General features: G+C 37.0%; 1 protein-coding gene across 1 annotated transcript; it reads right to left on the reverse strand.

Moving 5' to 3' along the window:
- Nucleotides 1-5,265: 5,265 nt before the first annotated feature.
- Nucleotides 5,266-6,326, reverse strand: LOC114416199 (36.4 kDa proline-rich protein-like). The gene is made up of 4 exons (XM_028381062.1): nucleotides 6,207-6,326; nucleotides 5,966-6,013; nucleotides 5,697-5,889; nucleotides 5,266-5,624 (listed from the first exon to the last, which is right to left on the reverse strand). Exons 1-4 carry the CDS (start codon nucleotides 6,324-6,326, stop codon nucleotides 5,266-5,268), a joined length of 720 nt encoding a protein of 239 aa, XP_028236863.1.
- Between the last annotated feature and the right edge of the window lie 10,172 nt (nucleotides 6,327-16,498).

Below are 16,498 nucleotides of genomic sequence, written 5' to 3' on the forward strand. Positions count from 1 at the left end.
TCTTTATTTTTTTAACATACAACTTAATTGTTGTGTGTGCTGATGCTTAACCTTTTTCTTTTCATTCTTTTCAACTTTTCTCCCCCAAATTTAGAGCAAATTTGTCTTGAACCAGATGCCCTCCTAGAATCTAAACAAGGTATTAGGAGATAATCATTTAAAGTTCGGGGTTCAGTTAATGACAAATCAATAAGCTTTATACACGGGAGCAAAAGATACAAGTATCATTCAAGGTAAGCTATTTGGTCAGAGAGCTTGTGTATGTACAATCATGGCCTTCATCATGTCCTCATTTATACATTTCATTCTAAAATTCAGAGATTCATGCAAAGATTATTACTCACAGCTAGTCGTTCACTCACAGTTTAAGGTCACACTCTCACTGGTTTTTGGTTCAAGCTTTTCTTTCACAATCAATCTGTCTGACTAACAATTCTAAATGCAAGTTCACATTCTTGTTCTTTCTTTGTTTGACATGCACATTTGCTCAACTTCATGAAAGGAAACAAAAATCTCATCTTGAGCATGCATTCAATTTAAAACAAAGTCATACACCCATTTTCACCAAAAGATAAAAGTGTTTCAATGCCATGTCATCTAAAATAAGTTAAACTGTTCAAAATGCTTCTGGATAAGCATACTATCTATTCATATATAAAACTAACAAGAAGTAAATAATGTAATAAAACCATAATTATACTAATAGATCAAAAAGCACAAAACCAAAAATCAATAGGAATTTAAAGATCCTGTGATTGGTCCTGGGTGTCTGATAACTGCTAAATAATTGTATTTTGATAATATAAAATAAGGCAAAATTATCTTTGAAAATAATTATTTAGCAGTTATTTGCGCTTAAATATTAAAGAATTGATGTTTCGTTGAATTTTGGCTGCAGATATAAAAACTGGAGGAGTAACAAGCAAAAAGGGCAGAAAAATTGAAGAAAAGAAGAAAATTTGAAGAGGGCACAGCCCAAAACGCGCGCTTAGCGCGCGTCACGGGCTAAGCGGGCCAGGAAGTACACCCGCTAAGCACGCCTACGAAGGCCCAAAGCCCACTTCAGCAACTATAAATAGAGAGCCAGTCCAAGAGGATAAGAGAACACCACCACAGAACCCCTTCTCCTAGGGGTTTCATTTACTCCCTTTCTTTCTTTCACCCCTCTTCTCATTGTAAAGCCCTCAATGGTCATGAGTGGCTAAACCCTTAGTTAGGGTCTGGTAGGCCTAGAAGCCAATGTGATGTATGATGTACTCTTCACTATTTATCAATGCAATATCAGGTTTTTCTTTCTTATTTTCTTTTCTGTTTTTATCTTGCATACTCATCTTTATATTCTGTTAGGGGTTAGTCCACTTGGGAGAGGGTAACTTCTAAATAAGATTTAAAGAAGATATGCATGCATTAGTTTTAGGGGTTAGACGCTCGGAAGAGGATAACTTCTAATAGAACAAGAAGAAAAGATATCATAATAAAATTGTTGCTAGGCATAGAGCGATTGCATTATGCCCATGTGTCAAAGCAAACATCTAGAATTAGAACTTCATGCATTTTATCTATTGAGTCTTTGCAAAGGCATTTGGGAGATAGATAGGTAAAATAGGCTTGTCATCGTGAGGCATCAGGGGCAAGTAAATGAATAGATGTGGGTAGGATAGAATCACTTGAATTAGTAAAGAAAAAATCATAAACTCATGCATCCTAGGCAGACAAGGCAAGTCAGTTCCTAACATTATCTTATCTTGAATTTATCTTTTTTTTTATCTAAATCTTTTATCTTTTTTATCTTCTAATTTTATCCTTAATTCTTTTATCTTTTTCTTCATCTCTTAATTTTATCTTTACGTCTTTTATCATTTCTTTATCTTATCTTCTATCTTTCTTTATCTGTCATTTTAAATTCATTATCTTTTGCTTGAAAAATTGAATTTGCATTAATCTAAGTACAAACAAAGTCCATGTGGATTCGACACTCGGACTTCCGAGTACTTTACTACTTGTGACAATTTGGTGCACTTGCCAACGAGTTAACAAGTTTTTGGCACCGTTGCCGGGGACTTTGTTTTTCGTACTTGATTAATTGCATATTCCAATTCGTAAGCAATTAGTTTTCACTTTCTATTTTTTATTTTTATTTTATTTTTTTCTTTTTTTATCTACTATTTTTTAGCTGCTTTATTTTATTTTATTTTATTTTTCAATTTTTTTCTTCTCTTTATTCATTCTTTTTTTTTATTCTTTTCTTTTTAACAAAAAAAATTAAAATTTAAAAAAATATTTATTCTGTGATAACGTGCACAGTAGTTATTTCTTTTGTAAACAGTGCACACTCCTTCTTCTAAGAACGCATCATGGAAGAAAATCATCCACAGAGGATAACGCTAGAGGATTACTCTAGCCCTATTATACCTCAATACTTCACCAGCATAGCTAGACCAGAGGTGCAGGCGGCCAACTTCTCATATCCATATTGCCTCATCCAACTGATTCAAGGGAATCTATTTCACGGTCTACCAAGTGAAGATCCATATGCACATCTGGCCACATACATCGATATTTGCAACACGGTGAAGATAGTCGGGGTTCCTGAAAATGCAACACGCCTCAATCTTTTCCCTTTTTCACTAGCAGGGGAAGCAAAAAGGTGGCTACACTCCTTCAAAGGTAACAACTTGCGAACATGGGAAGAAGTTGTAGAGAAATTCTTAAAGAAATACTTTCCAGAATCAAAGACTGTTGAAGGGAAGATGGAAATCTCTTCCTTCCATCAATTTCTCGGTGAATCCCTCAGCGAGGCACTTGACCGCTTCTGCGGACTGCTATGGAAAACACCTACACATGGATACAGTGAACCGGTGCAACTAAACATCTTCATAGATGGCCTGCGACCACAATCAAAGCAATTACTGGATGCATCCGCAAGAGCGAAGATCAAGCTATTAAACCTCGCCCAGGAGACAAAGGCATTTATCCAATAAACGAGGGCAAACACTTAAGAGACAAAGGCATTCATCCAGGAGACGAGATCACACCAAAAGAGCACAGGTGCAGCCATCAGAAACCTAGAGATACAAGTGGGTCAACTAGCCCATGAAAGAGTTGAAAGGCCCACAAGAACTTCCGGGGCCAACACAGAGAAGAACCCAAAGGAAGAGTGCAAGGCAGTTCTGACCAGAAGCCAGAAGAGAACACAAGAGGAAGGTGAAGTAGAAGAAGACCAGTCTGAGGAAGGAAGGACAAACATAGATGAAGAGGAAGAAAAAGAGAAGAAAGAAGAAGAAGGAGAAAAGAAGGAAGAGATAGAAAGAAATAAGGAGAAAGCACAACAATGGGAGAAGCACTCACAAGTAGAAATTCAACAAGAAAGTATTCTCCAAGTCAATACCCCTCCTCATCAACTGATTATCAAGGAAGAAAGGCATCAAGAACATAATAAACCCTTAAGTGTCCTTCTCTCCTTGACCACCAGCACTTCCCTTGCAACAATATGGAAGGTGTTTCCGGCATACATGAGTTTCATGGCGTCTCTAGCTAAGAGGCGAAAATGCAAGGAAGATGTGTTCTTTGTGACCTTCATGCCACCTTGAATGCATTTGACCCGTCAAGCTAATGACATTAAAGAAGCGCTTACTGGGAAGCAACCCAGGATTTCTTACCCTATCTTTCTTTTAGTTAATTGCATTATGTGTTTTTTTTTTTTAGGATAGTTGGGTTATTTTCTTTCTTTATTTTGATTTTGTGCATTTTAATTTCAGCAATTTAATTCCAGTATTTTAAATTTAGTCATTGAATAAAAATTGCATGATATTTGTGAAGTCACTATTTAGGCTTTTTCTGAAGGATTCAACACTTGAAATGCTACATGACAATTGTGAAAATACTAGTTTCCTGGAAGCAAGAGTCAATCAAACAGTGGAACATAAACCACAAAGAGAGAAAAGGTTAGCTTGATGGAAAGAGATCATGGTCCGGTAAGCCAATAACTTTATCTTGTCCCGGTGAGCTGTGTGAACTCAATTATGAGAGAACGTCTATTTTTAAATTCCTAGTTTTGCATCATTCTTAGACTGTTAAATTATTTACATAAGGTGGATATGATCAAGGCCATGTTTCTTTTTTTTATTTTTATTTTAGCCACTTAGCCAAAAAGCCAACCTGTGATGAAATTTATCCCTTGCACCCTTGTTGAGCCAAAATTAGTAATTATTTTTCTAAATAAAACCCCTGAGCCTAATTGTGATATCTCAAACCTTATTTTAGGGTTTTAAGAGAGCATAAAGGTTTTAGTCATAATAAACCCCTAATTTGGTGGATGGGTAGAATGAAGATGGTCTTGGGAATGTAAAAGTAGCACATAATAAGGCACCCAAAAAAAAAAGCTTGTAAGCCCAAAGTCTCTTTTCCAAAAAATAAATAAATAAATAAATAATAAAGGCAAAAAAAAAGGTGCCATAATTGCTAAGGTTGGAAATAAGAAAAAAAAAGATTGCATATTTGCTAAGGCTGAAAAACAAACAAGGCCTAGGCTAAGTATAAGTTTTTCTAGGATGAATGCTCTCTTATAACCTTAAGTTTTTGAAATCCCAGAAAAACCATGATTTCTTGTCTAGCCAGGCCCCATTACAAGCCAATAAAAGTCCTTAGTGATCCACCAAATGTAAGTAAGAATAACTTTAATTGAGATGAAGTGCAAAATTTGGGAATCTTAATTGCAGGTCGTATCAATTTAAAACCCTCACCCTAGACACTTGTGCGCATAGATAAACACTAACCTTGTGAGGAAAGTGAGGCAAACCAACTTGATTGATTTCCGATACTAACCAATTTAATCTTGATGTAATTTATGATTCCATTGTGAGATTATGACAAATGTGGAAAGGACCAGTTGGAGGAATCTGAGAAATTGCAGCCATTGAAAGTGTTGAAGCATTCGGAGCCTGCTTTTAATTTGATTTGCTTGGGGACAAGTTCACATTCTTGTTCTTTCTTTGTTCGACATGCACATTTTCTCAACTTCATGAAAGGAAACACAAATCTCATCTTGAGCATGCATTCAATTTAAAACAAAGTCATACACCCATTTTCACCAAAAGATAAAAGTGTTTCACTGCCATGTCATCTAAAATAAGTTAAACTGTTCAAAAGGCTTCTGGATAAGCATACTAACTATTCATATATAAAACTAACAAGAAGAAAATAATGTACTAAAACCATAATTATACTAATAGATCAAAAAGCACAAAACCAAAAATCAACAGGAATTTAAAGATCCTGTGATTGGTCCTGGGTGTCCTGTGTCTGAACCTCCTCCTCGTTAGTCAAATGCAGTACAGGAGTAGCTACAAGAGAGGTGTTCGGAGACAGGACTGGGGTGGTTTGAACTTCAGGCGTTGAAGGATCTGCTGCTTGCTGTGGAGAAGTGGTATTTGCCATTGGTACTGGAGGCTCTGGAGTGGCCTCAGGGGACTTTTCAGGAGTGGCTGCGGCTTCCTGAGTTACAACTACCCTCCTCTTCCTGATCAAGGGCTTAGGGGTGGAAGACTCTGATGACTCATCTAATGGCTGATGTGGTACCTGAGCGACAGGATCCTCGTCGTCCCTGTGAAGAGGAGGCTGAGTCCCTGGCCAGGCTACTCATTCATTAAATTGTTCTACTGTAGGGATGGAGTTAGGAGGTGCTACCAGCTGGAGACTTTGCAGCAAAATAATCTGCCCTTGATGTATGCTTCGAAGCATGGCTTTGAAATGTTGAAACTCTGCAGGAGGTGGGGTAGAAGGAGTTGCTGCAATACGAGCTGGAGGAGGAGCTGCTGATGTAGAAGCTGGATGAGGAGCTGCCGATGTAGAAGGAGTCTCAGCTGGCCTTGCCCTTGGTCTTCTGGACCCCTAATAATAATTGTTGGATCATCAGGGTTCCAACAATTCTTCCTTATGTAGGCCAAATTAATGACCAGGCTCAGACCTTCAAAGACAAGACTGTCGGAGGAAACTCCTCTGGTCTTGCATAAAGCTGTGATAAGAGCAGGAAATCCAAGTCTTCAGGAGTTAGACTAGGCCATAGAAGTAATCTGCCCAGAAATGAGGGCTCCGACATTCATGTCCAACTAAGTAACTAGGCCAAAGATTAACCTAGCTCGATCCACAGTCAGATCCGATGTGTGGGAGGTCGGAGCCAGGTTGGAGTAGGATAGAACACTCCAGACCTGAGCAAGGGTGGTTAGGTCTTTTCTGAGGATCTTCCCCGGGTGACCTTTAACATTTAGAATAAACCCTCGACCGGGTATGCACAGTACAACCTCAATTTCTCTAGTGTCAGTAGGCATCCTGCAGTATCTTGAGTAGACGGGCAAAGATTCACCCTCAGCAAGCACCACAAGTGTTGCCAGAAAGGCATTGAGGTTGTCTGCATCAATCCTTATTAAGTGGCCCGGATTCTAACTTGTTTAGGTGAAGGCCCCTCGGGACTGTAAAGGTTGGCGTAGAACTCCTTCACCAATGCTAGGTCAATGCTACTATCAGCTAAGTTGGTGAGGCGCTTGTGAAAGTTATGCCTCTCCAGATCGCCCTTGAATTCATCCAGCTCTGTGTGATAGAATTCCACTTTCCTCTCAGCTAATATGTGTCTTCCCAACACATTTTCAGTATATTTGGTCCAAGCCTCAAAAGAGTGGAATCTTCTTGTATCATATTGAGTGGTGGGCCTTGAACTGCCACTTTTTCTTTTCCTAGAAGACATCTGCAGACAAAGGAATCAAACAATTAATCAGGACACAATTATTCAAACATCAAAAATTGGAAAATAAAACTAAAAACAACATTGTGCTTAGCGACACAGGAGTGCCACTTAGCGGAAATTGCTACGGTCCAGTGTTTTCAAAATTGGCTTAGCTAGTGAGGAGCCCGCTAAGCCTAAGGTTAGCCGCAAGGATTTGAGCTTAGCCAATAAGTTGCACTTAGCGGCACTAAACTAAGAAAAAATTTCACTAAGTTATGGGAGCTTAGCGAGTGAAGCTCGCTTAGCTCAGCGGATGCCACAACCAGTTGCACTTGGCTCAGGAATGCTCAGCTTAGCGCGTGGCTATCACAAAAAAAATGGTTAAGTTACCTGGGCTTAGCGATTCAGCCTCGCTTAGCCACAGGTAGTTCAGCAAGAGGATGAATGTTCATCCTTAAAGGATGAACTCGCTTAGCGCAGTAAGTGCGCTTGGCGAGTTCTTCAGATAAAGCTTATATACAATGAGTATTGATGAACTCGCTTAGTGCAGCATTCTCGCTTAGCGAGTTCATCGTGTTTTCCAGAAAACACAGAAAACATAACTCGTTTTCTCACACTTTTCAAGCCTCTAAAAGGCATATCACACATGCAATGTGTGTGTCATACTCAATTCAGTATACAAGCTTACATAACCCTAATCTTAAACTCATTCTAACAAAATATAAAAACCCTAAAGATCTAAAGCTACAGTTAAAGTCTTCTATCCTAGAGTTAAGACAAGAAAAAAAGAAAAAAGGATCAAGGAACTTACTTGGACGGTGTATGATTGATGCTTCAAAGTCGAAAATGCACCAAGAGAGTACAAATGCAAAATGTGCAAATTTTTGGAGAGAGAGAATGCAGAGGCGAGGTTTCTGTAATCTGGAAAATGTGAGTGTAACTGTTGCTATACTCACTTAAGCAGTTTCGAAACTTTCGCTTAGCGGACCGTTGCGCTAAGTGAGTAAGAGAGACATTTGGTTTCTAAACCAGGCTCGCTTAGTGAACATGCGCTTAGCCGACGTTTCAAATTCGAAAACAATTTTTTTAAAATTTTTTTTTAACAGAAACTCGACTTAGCATGCGAGTAAGTCCGCTTAGCGAGGCCTACATATTAGAAAAACTGCAACTCTCGCTAAGCCTGGCTCTGGCCAGCTTAGCTAAAATGATGCATCTTAAGTACAGATGAGCATGCGCTTAGCTAAGAGGTTCTCCCTTAGCGCTCATATTGCCGCAATGAATCTTGCTTAGTTGCCATGACTAGCGCTTAGCTTTATTGACCTCAGTCATGGCCGTAAGGAGTTGCGCATGGCGATAATAGGTTCCGCTTAGCCATTGATAAGTTGTCGCTTAGCGATCAGGCTGAAGCTTAGCTGAATTCAGATTGAATCGAAGTTAGCTTAGCTCAACCTTCGCCAGCTTAGCGGACTAAATCAGCCTTAGATGCAAGGGTTGGGCACTAAGTGCTCAAGACTCGTGGCTTAACACATGAACAGCGATGCGCTTAGCGCGAGGCTTGCGCTTAGCGAAAAGACTATTTTTCAAAAAGATTTTCTAAGTTATTTTTCAGTCCTTTTTCCAAGAAATTGAAACCCTTATGTTAAGCATTCAAAGATTGGCTGATATACTCCTATGTACAGATTACATAGCAAGTTCCAAATGATCAAATGCATGAAAAACAAACACAACAAAAATTAAAACTGGGTTGCCTCCCAGGAAGTGCTTTTTTACTGTCATTAGCTTGACGCTTTTACCTCTTTGGGAAATCTCATATTTTGGTTCTCACCTTCAGAACCTCTTGACCTTCTCCCATTACCTGCAAGCAAACATTGTGTTCTGGAGAAGACTTGTCTTCCACAAACAAGTCGAAATCAATTTTCTGGTTTTTAAAACCTAGCTCCAGCTTTCTCTTCCCCATGTCAACTATGCACCTTGCAGTCAACATGAATGACCTTCCCAAGATTACAGGGATGTCAATATCTTTAGAGATATCCATGACCACAAAGTCTGCTGGGAAGATAAAATGCTTTACCCTAACCAACACGTCTTCAATCACTCCATAGGGCCTGGTAATGGAGCGGTAAGCTAATTGCAAAGTCATTTGAGTGGGCATAATCTCCAACTCTCCCAGTCTTCTGCACATAGAGAGTAGCATCAAATTAATGCTGGCTCCCTAATCAATCAGAGCCTTTCCCACATTGACTTCTCCTATTGAACAAGGAATGGTTACACTCCCAGGATCTTTGTGCTTAGGTGGAAGGATCTTTTGGATTACGGCACTGTAATTTCCTTCCACTATGATGTTTTCCTGATGAATGTACCTGTGCTTCCTTGTCAACATATCTTTCAAAAATTTAGAGTAGAGTGACATCTGCTGCAGAGCCTCACCAAAGGGCATGGTTATTTCCAATTTCCTGAAAATATCCAAAAATCTTTCCAAATGATGATCTTTTTCTTTCTTGGATGGCACCATAGGATATGGTATTTCCAAACTCTCTTCCACAGCCTTTCCACTTCTACTCTTCTCTGCAAACTTATTTTTTTCATTTCATTTTTCTCATTTTCTATTTCTTTTTCTCTTTCTTTTTCTTTTTATTGGTCCTCCATCTCTTTATTCTAAACCATTATTTTCTTCCCTTTTTCCTGATTCTCTTTACCCTTCACATCATTTTTCTTAACCTCAGCACCTTTCTTTTCACCCCTTTGCTCCTTGTCTACCACACTTTCTTCATCTTTAGCTTCCACAAACCTTTTACTCCTGGTCATCACAGCCTTGCATTCCTCCTTAGGATTATTTTCCGTATTTGCTCCAAAGCTGTTTGATGACTTGCCAGCTATCTGCTTGGCTAGTTGTCCCATCTGTACTTCAAGGTTCTTTGGTGCTGACTCAGTACTCTTATGATTCGACATCATTACCTGCATAAACTGAGTCAAGGTCTCTTCCAACTTAGTTGTCCTCTGAAAGATGTTAGGCCCTTGTTGAATTGGCCTGTTTGAGGATCCACCTTGGTCTTTATTGAACTGGTTGCCAGGGTGTGTCTTCCACTGTCCTTGCTGATTATAAGGACCTTGCTGGAAGCCTGAAAAATCCTCCTTGAGTGTACCCTTGCCTCTACTGATTTCCTATGAAATGAATTTCTTGAGTGTTATCGTCAGTGGGAATGCATTGGCCTGTCTCATGAGCTTCACCACACACGGTACAACCTGTAACCTACAAAATAGAAGAATGTGTAGGTTGTCCAATCGATAGTTTAGTTGGCAGCTTACCAAGTGTTTCCATTAGGATCTCAAGTTGCTTAGATAGCAACTTGTTCTGTGCCAACAAAGCATCGTGTGATGTTAGCTCCAATAGGCTCTTCTTTGTGGGTTGATGGGTTATATCCCTCAGAATGGCATGATCATTGGCCGACATGTTCTCTATGAGCTCAGTTGCTTCTTCTGGGGTTTTCAGCTTTATTTTTCCCCCAACAGAAGCATCTAGTAATTGCTTGGTTTGTGGTCTCAGCCCATCTATGAACATATTTAGTTGGATTGGCTCGGAGAATCCATGGGTGGGAGTTATTCTCAGTAAGTCTCTGAATCTCTCCAATGCCTCACTCAGGGATTCATCAGGGAACTGATGAAATGAATATATTGTTGTCTTCCCTTCAGCAGTCTTAGATTCTGGAAAGTACTTCTTTAGAAATTTTTCCACCACTTCTTCCCAGGTTTTAAGACTGTTGCCTTTGAATGAGTGGAGCCACCTATTGGCCTCTCCTGCCAGTGAAAATGAGAAAAGGCTGAGTTTGATATCTTCATCTGGTACACCAGCAATCTTAACAGTATTGCAAATCTCAATAAATGTTGCCAAGTGTGCATAGGGATCTTCATTAGGTAATCCTTGAAATAAATTCCCTTGTATCAGATGGATCAAAGAATGTGGGTAGGTAATGTTGTGCGCTTGCACTTCCGGACGTGCAAGGCTAGTGAAAAATTGTGGTACAGAGCCACTTGAATAGTCCTCAAGGGTAGTCCTCTGATCATGCTCATCTGCCATGGTAGCAGTTTCAGAATGTTGATTAGCAGATTCCCTTGATGATGGTGAATCAGGTGATAATGAATCAGAAAAATGAGTCTCCTCCTCAAGAATGGACGCAACTGTTCTTTCTTGCAGCAGTTTCCTTCTCCTCTCAGCCTGTTCCTTCTTAGTGTAGCTTCTATTTCTAAGTCCAAAGGAACTAGAGTACCTGTAGGAGATCTATGCATAAACAGTATTAACAGAGCAATGGTTATCTAGTTCAATTAGAGAAGATAAATATAAATTAAAGAAAAAATATTCACAGAAGCAATCAAAGAATAACAAATAAAGAATAGACACCTAAAAATGAGCTAACTTCCCAAATAAAAAGAAGTTCCCCGGCAACGGCGCCAAAAACTTGTTCGCGGCCGGCAAGTGCATCGGATCACACAAGTAGTATAAAACAGTAAGAACCGAGTATCAAACTCTCGGGGAACTTGTGTTATCTGGAAAGCTATTTCGATAAATAGGCGTCTGGTATGAAAATATAACTGTGGTTTTGGACAAGAATTTAAACTATCTAGGCCAAAAGAAAGAAAATCATGCAAGAGAAATACTGTGTAAAAACAAGTAGAGAAAGCGTTGGTCTTCCTCATAGGTTCCTGATGCTAAAAAGGATGTTCTCGATTTAACAATGTTCATGTGTTCCTATGTTGTCTCCTGGACTGCTAGACCCCGATTCCTCATGATAGCCTAGCCTAGTCCTGATCAAGCCTCGTCCGCAGATCCGTCTTGTAAGACTAAACTCAACCAAGACCGCATTAAGACACACATACACAACTAAGTTCTTGTACCCCGATCCTTCGTGATAACACAACAACTTAGTCCCGTACTACCAAGGACTTTAGAATCAGACCAGTTCCCACTGTTGAATGACCCTAACAAAGCATGCATCTACGTGATCAAGGTAAAAGCACACTGGAATGAAAAGCAGATCGCATAGAGAACACACAAAACATCATTACATAGATAGAAATATATTTACATCAAGTACCTACAGGGAAGATCCAATAGAGGATTTAGCTTTCCATAGTTCGGAAACCTCCTTTACAACAAAGAGAAGAACAAGATGAAAGACTGCAAAAACACAAGTGGTGAGGATGTCTCCTTCACCTCTAGGATCTCACAATAACTCACAAACTCATCTCAAGTTCTCAGAACGGCTTCCGCTTCGAACTTGCATCTGTTCAAATCTTCACACCGCAAAATCTCTCAAAACTCTTTGGAACTTGGACCTTTCTCTCTCTAGAACTTCCTAAACATGCAAAAGCTTCAAGCCAGGGCCAGATTCTCATGCATGCAGAGGCTTCTTCAAGAAAAACTCCAAACTCCCCAATTTGCTTAATTAACCTGAAATTGAGAGAACTTGATGATTAAACACACAAAACAAAAGTATAAATTATCTATTACCTATATTTAACAAAATGTACTTATAATATTACAAAACAACCATAAATTGGGAAAGTTTGATACAAAATACACAGGTTTTATACACAAAAGTTAGTCGTATTCATCGACTAACAATGGTTGCTATGCTTCCTATTGGAATGAAGTATTCCAACTTCATTCAAGCCCTCATGTTTGAAAATGATATATAATTTTCTAACCACAAGTATTTTCAATTTATTTCTCTCCTGTAAACCTCTGAGATTTTATTTTCTTTTAAAAAAAAATTGATATCCTAAGTCCTAACTGACAGTGGTATATTGTTGGAGTTGTTATATATTTCTAATTTTCAGCTAACAACATTGGAGAGGTGTGATACTAACTTATATGTATGCATGTTGTTGAATTCAAAGTTTTGACACCAGTCTTTTACTTCCTAAATACACTGGAATGTAATTCACACTTAAAATTAACTCTTTGGTTTAAATTGTACTAGTTAATTTTATTTGTCTCTTTGGCAGGCCTTGTCAAAAATGGTAGAAAATGGAACTTAATGAAAAATTGTAAAATAATAAATTAGTTTTAGAAACTCAAAACTAAAAGAAGAAGAAAAAACACACACCTAAATCACATTCATTTAAACACAGGTTTTCAATCTTCACCATAGAACTCGACTTTTATGTTTTTAATGTACTCCTATATTGTTTACTTTCCTAAACAACATTATCTTTTCTAAAGAAAAATTGTCAAATACTATTAAGTACTACATTAATTATAGGATAATAAAATTGTTGGGGGCACTTTTTTGGCTGTTTCCAAATGGCACATAGAAACAACCAATTGGGAATGTTGAGTGATGTATGTGATTGATAGTTCTAATATTTTTAAAATTCATTTTCTATATTTGGTGCTTTAGGTAGTAGAATAAATAATAAAACCATCTTTACTATATAATCTCTTCGCTCTTGATTCTAGATTTTTTCAAAACTAATTCACATTTTTTTTGAATAAAATTAATTAATTAAATTAATTATATTAAATATCTATCAATTATCTATATAATTATTATAAAATTAACTTTTTCTTATCTATCTATCCATTTAACTATTTCTTATAGATATTGGGAGAGAGAATAAAAAAAAATATGTAGAGAAAATAATTATTGTATTATATATTTCTTATGTACATAGTATAAGAATGTTAACAAGTACATAGTTAATTTTATTTCTTATGTAGAGAAAATAATTTGCACTGCTAGAACCAAGCAAAAACGGTAGCATATATGTAGAGAACGTTAACAAGGTTGGTTATCACTTCAATGTGTCGTGTATGAAAATGATCCCTTTGTTGGATTTCACAAGTTTTTCTCATTCTTAGGGCAGGCCTTGATGAAATACGCAATAGATGCCATGAAAAAGTCTTGCATCCCTGACTTATTGGTAATATTATCTTGTTCTTTGTATGTAGAGATCCCTTAATTTGAAGAATTTTGTGCAGCTGCATTGCGTGTGCATCAACTTGAAGCTCTTGATTGTTGAGAACAACATACCCGCTGTGCATATGAACTCTTTGATAAAGACAGAAACAGGGCTATTGTCATTGAAGAGCTTGCTTTAGTAAGTTAACATATAATTGAGTATCTGCATCTCATAGCATCTCTTGCATATACACTTTGTTGGTTTCTGCCACTTCATATATATATATATATATATATATATGCACTTACCTGCAACTTATTACTACTGGATCTATCAAGAATATACTCATACTGATTGACTCTATAATCTTACGGAGTCATAAGCATTTGTAAATTACATTTTTTTCAAATGTTCAACAATCAAGAGTATATATGGCTAGTCACCATCATATTTCTTCGAAATGTTGTTTTAGGAACTTGGACTTCGTCCCTTTATCCCTGTTCATGTCATTCTTCATGATTGGATACACCATACTGATGGCAAGTTAAGTTTTCTTGGGTTTGTCAAATTTAAAGCAAAAGCCCTATGGATATGCTAAATTTTCTCTGCCTTGTGTGGCTCGACCATAGTTGAATTTGTATCTAGTGCGTGCTGGAACTAATTATTGTTATCTTGTTGCTATCTGAAGCCCTTGCTAGCACACACCCATTTAAAGTATAGGTTCATAATGAAATGCAACTCTGATTCTTTTGAACGGAGCTCAAATTGTAAAATAGTCTACAGATCTCGTATAAGAATTAATATATGAATTGTAGATTTAGATTAGCTTTGTCTTGATGGGTGACAATAATTTCTTGTCACTTGTATTAATGAATACTTTTTTACACACATTCTAAGACAGTTTTGTAAAAAAAAAACCATTTTAGAAACCTCTATATATTTTTTTTAAAAAAATGCATTTTAAGACGGTTCTCTAAAAAACCGTCTTAGAAGGGTACCTTTCTAAGATGATTTTTAGCTAAAAACCATCTTAGAATGATATCTTTTTTCTAAGACGATTGTCTATTAAACCGTTGTAAAAAGTGCAAACTTTTTATGACGTCTCCTACAACGATGATTAATAACCGACGTAGAATGTTTATTTTAACCGATGTAGAAAGTTTTTTTGTAGTAGTGTCAATGTCTCAACTCGTTGAGGTAACATCATATTTTTAATTATTATTTAAATTTTTTGTCATTTAAATAACATCTTTAAATTAAAAAAACACAATGAAAAATGACTGAATTACAAATACAATTGATTCTATCAAAGTCCAACTTTTTTTTATTCACCAATAAAGGTCCAACTTTTTTCAGATTGCATTTATTAAATTTAAAAATGGATAATGGTATTTCAAAGTATATCAACTTTATCAACTCTCGTATCTAGCAAATTCATATTTTTATATTGTTTGTTATTACCTTTGTCTCGCTTCTCTATAATTTTTATAAACAAAATAAAAAAAATGGAGAAGAATGTATATAATTTTACTATCATAACAAAAAAGTATAAAATATTAAATGAATATGTATTTTTATCGAACATAAAAAATAATATTTACATCAAATATTAATACAATTAATAATATTTATTGTATTATTTAAATATTGAGTTGTATAACTCAAATATTATAATAAAAATTAATAAACTTACCAAATAAAATAAAAAGCCTTTTAGACTATGGTGCACAAACTTAAAATTTACTCTTACATTTAAAAAATAATAATTCAAGAGTATAAATTATTAAAATTTGAGTAAACAAAAGAAGTTTTGAAAATATAAAAGTAAGTGGCAATAACAAATCATATAATAATCAGGAGTTATTTGAATAATATTGGGTTGGCACTTCCCTCCATTTCATAACTTTCAAGTTAAACTGTTTGTTTCAGTTAGCTAACAATACTAATTACATTACTAAAAAAACTATATTTTACAACACACATTCTAAGACGGTTATACGAAACCGTCTTAGAATACCATGCAGTGACAATTTTGTAAATAATAAAAGTTATACAACGACGGTCATTGAAAACTGTTCTAGAAATTGAGTATTCAAAATATTCAAAGACGAGTTTTTGATAAAATCGTCTTTGAATTTTGCTCATCTTTTTACTTTGATGCTAAGAATTCTATTCTCTTTCTTTGCTCCTCCGTGCCCTAGAAGCTTCCATACACTCTTCCTCCCTCTCAACCCTCACCTCCTCGCCACCTTGTTTCACACCCATGTTGCCAAGTCCTCCTTCTTTCATAATCCCTTCGTCTCCTCCTCCTTCCTCCGCCTGTACGACACCCGCCTTTCCCTCCTCTTCGCCCACCAACTCTTCCTCCAAACCTCATCGTGGCATTGAAACATCATCATTTGGAACACCATCATCTCCGTCCATGCACACAACAACAACCTCCATAAAGCCCTTCAACTCTTCCACTCACTCGACACTAACCTTATCGATTCCACCTTCAACCCCATCATCTCTGCCTATGCCACCACCAACCCCTTAGATTCCATTTCCTTCTACTACAAAATGTTATCCCTTAACCTATAGTTGCGCTTAATTACTCTTTTGTCCTTACTCTGTGCTTGCGTTAACCTCGCCATTTTCAATTTAATCAAAGAGATTCACGGTTACGCCCTCATCATCATCATCAGCGGCCCTAGCGGCGTCGACAGGGATGCCTTCATCACACCCCATTATTATGGTTACTCTTGTCTTTCACTTTTCCAAAATGTTAACATAACATGCCCTTCCCTGTTTCTTATTTCTCTGAAAATTTTTAACAATATTGTTGCAATATTTATTTATTTACTTTTTACGAAGCAAACATAGCTAGATGCTGGAGTG

This window comes from Glycine soja, chromosome 6, assembly GCF_004193775.1.
Source record: "Glycine soja cultivar W05 chromosome 6, ASM419377v2, whole genome shotgun sequence".
Lineage (NCBI taxonomy): Eukaryota > Viridiplantae > Streptophyta > Magnoliopsida > Fabales > Fabaceae > Glycine > Glycine soja.

What these genes read in the sequence shown, in the direction of transcription:
- LOC114416199 (XM_028381062.1), bottom strand. Translation starts at nt 6,326, where the DNA reads ATGCCTACTGACACTAGAGAAATTGAGGTTGTACTGTGCATACCCGGT. An exon ending in ACCTAACCACCCTTGCTCAG is followed by an intron (nt 6,014 to 6,206) that starts GTCTGGAGTGTT and finishes CTCTTATCACAG; the next exon opens with CTTTATGCAAGACCAGAGGA. An exon ending in CGACAGTCTTGTCTTTGAAG is followed by an intron (nt 5,890 to 5,965) that starts GTCTGAGCCTGG and finishes AATTATTATTAG; the next exon opens with GGGTCCAGAAGACCAAGGGC.